We start from the raw sequence: 2,500 nt of genomic DNA on the forward strand, positions 1-2,500 counted from the left end.
CACACACACACACTCCCCTTCATCTCCTCCCCGATCGCTCTTCCTGGCTCTCTGCAGGTGCACATGAGAGTCTTGAGATGAGTGTATTCTTTTCACAAGAAGATTGAAAGCCCTTCATCTGTAATCAACACACACACACACAGACACACACACACAACACCACTGAGAGTGCATGTGTGTTTATCAGTGCAAAACATGTGTGACTGAAATCAGTTGTCAATGTAGCGTAAATTTATGCATTCGAGGAAGTGCCGTGTGTGTGCGTGTGTGTGTGTGTGTGTGTGTGTGTGTGTGTGAGAAACAAGGCAAAGCATTGAGCTGTGTGTGTGTTTTTTTTTTAAGAGAATGAATTAACAAGTCAAATGAGAGTCTGAAAAGGTTATGCATGCACACTCCCACGCTGACCATCACAGCGTCTTTGTTGGACAAGATGAGGCCAATTAAAGTGATATTGCTCTTTGGTTGTAGACCACGCCCCCTCAGACCCCTCTTCCTCACCCCCTCCATGTTGAAAGTTGCCTGTCAACATCTGCTGCATCCAGCCTTCATCATCTCCTCATCGTCCGTCCTTCTTTACTTCCTTCCTTGTCCGTCTCACTATGTCTGCCACTTTTCACCTCCTGGACCCCACCACATCTAACATCCTCCACCCCGCCCTCCTAAAAGCGCCTCTCTGCGCTCTCTGTTTTCCAGCAGTGTGATAAATGTCCATCTGTGATTGGTCGCCGCACCCCGCCGCCATAGAGCCCGCGAGGTCGTAAACAACAGCCCGTCTCCCGCAGCAACCGGCCGTCTCCATGGACGCAAGGCCCGCCTGGACGACCAGCTCTGTGTGTGTGTACGTGTGTTTGTGGGGCGGAATGTGACTTGTGATGACTGCCAACTCTGTGTGTGTGTGTGTGTGTGTGTGTGTGTGTGTGTGTGTGTGTGTGTGTGTGCGCGCCCTAATGAGCACTCATAAGTGAGCAAATGTTTTCTCTGGGATTCACTAATGTTCAACAAACACACTCTCACTCCTGAACACACACAAACACACACCTGGTTGTGCGCAGCCAGCAGTGTGTGTGTGTGTGTGTGTGTGTGTGTGTGCGTGTGTGAGATTAGTATGCCACAGTGAGCCGTGTCCATATGTCACTAAACACAACCATGTTTTATTAATCCTGGAAGAGGAGGATGATGAGGAAGAGGAGAGAAAACTAGAAGGAAACTGGAAGGGAGGAGATGGAGCGAGGGATGTTGGGACAAAGTAGTATGGAGGAAAAGGAAGTAAAGGCCGAGGTAGGCGTAAAGTAAGGAAGGATGGATATGAGGAAAGAAGGACAGGGGGAGGCAGAAGGGGACAAAAGTGAATGGGGAGGAAGGAGGAAAGTGAGTAAGGAGTGAGGAGATAGCACATGGAAAAAAGGGAGGGAGGAGGGAGAGATGGACAGATGGAGGAGTGAGACCCAGGAGACGAGTCATTCATCACACCAGCATGCTGCCTGCACTCGTTCACCTTCTTTCTCTCTTCCATCTCCTGTTACTCCCTCCATTTATTCACTCATTACTCCCTCCATCTCTTCCTACCCCCTCTTTAATCCCTCTAAACCTTCTCTATATGCTCTAATTCCTTCCTTCTCTCCATCCATTGTCCTCCAGGTGGAGGTGGGAACCATAGGAGGAGACAGGAAGGAGGAAAGGATGCAGTGGCCCAGTTTAGATACAGCCAAAAGATTGAAGAAGAGGAAGCACAAAGAGGTCCTGACCGGTGTGGGACAGCAGGTTGGGGGACAGCAGGCCGGGAAGGCCTGGGTGAAGCAGCCTGGGGCTTTCCTGGATCCCGGCGCCGGAAGAACAACGCTTGGGAGGACGTCCCGGACGAGAGCTGCAGGCGAGACACACAGAGAGCAGAAATGAACAATGACATCCTGCAATGCTTTGTATTCGTCACACCCTAGTTTTTATTAGTGCTCCATCACGTTTATTTTGAAGGACTCTTTGCACCTGATGGATTTTATTGTGAAGGCACAGGCTAAATGTGAAAGTGTGTCTTACAGCAAGCACCTCCAAATACACAAACTAGGCTACTATGCACGTAGGCACGCACACACTCCAACATGATGACAACGGCACATAAAACACACGTGCGCGCATTCAGGAGGCACGCACGCAGGCCAACTCTCGGCAGGGCGGCTCGCTAACAGATGGCCCCGCAAAGTCATTTACACCTAGCGAGCGGGCAAGCGAGTGAAAGAGAGACAGAGAGAGAGAGAGAGAGAGCGGACCGAGAGGCCATTGTAGCCACGCTCAGACAGGAAGCGTGACAGTCATGTGACTTCCTGGTAAACATCAACATGACCGCAATTGGACTGCTGGCTGATAAACGTACTAGCTCAGCTATTGTCAGTGCTGACCGCCATCAATAGCGACGGAGGCGAGGGCACTGACGTGTTTTTACAGAGCGGTAAGCAATAGGTTTCGAAGAAGAATAACTCTACGAAGAATTTGAAGGATAATTCAA

The 2,500-nt window shown here is 50.2% G+C and overlaps 1 protein-coding gene across 4 annotated transcripts in view; it reads right to left on the bottom strand.

Annotated features, from left to right (window-relative positions):
- Positions 1 to 2,500, bottom strand: part of dachb (dachshund b) — an 80,706-nt gene that overhangs the window by 26,953 nt on the left and 51,253 nt on the right. For all 4 annotated transcript variants that reach the window (XM_054800751.1, XM_054800750.1, XM_054800749.1 and 1 more), the window contains one exon: positions 1,746 to 1,864. In XM_054800751.1, coding sequence (XP_054656726.1) covers positions 1,746 to 1,864 — 119 coding nt within the window. The remainder of the gene's footprint in view (positions 1 to 1,745; positions 1,865 to 2,500) is intronic.

Source organism: Dunckerocampus dactyliophorus, chromosome 15, assembly GCF_027744805.1.
Source record: "Dunckerocampus dactyliophorus isolate RoL2022-P2 chromosome 15, RoL_Ddac_1.1, whole genome shotgun sequence".
Taxonomy (NCBI): domain Eukaryota; kingdom Metazoa; phylum Chordata; class Actinopteri; order Syngnathiformes; family Syngnathidae; genus Dunckerocampus; species Dunckerocampus dactyliophorus.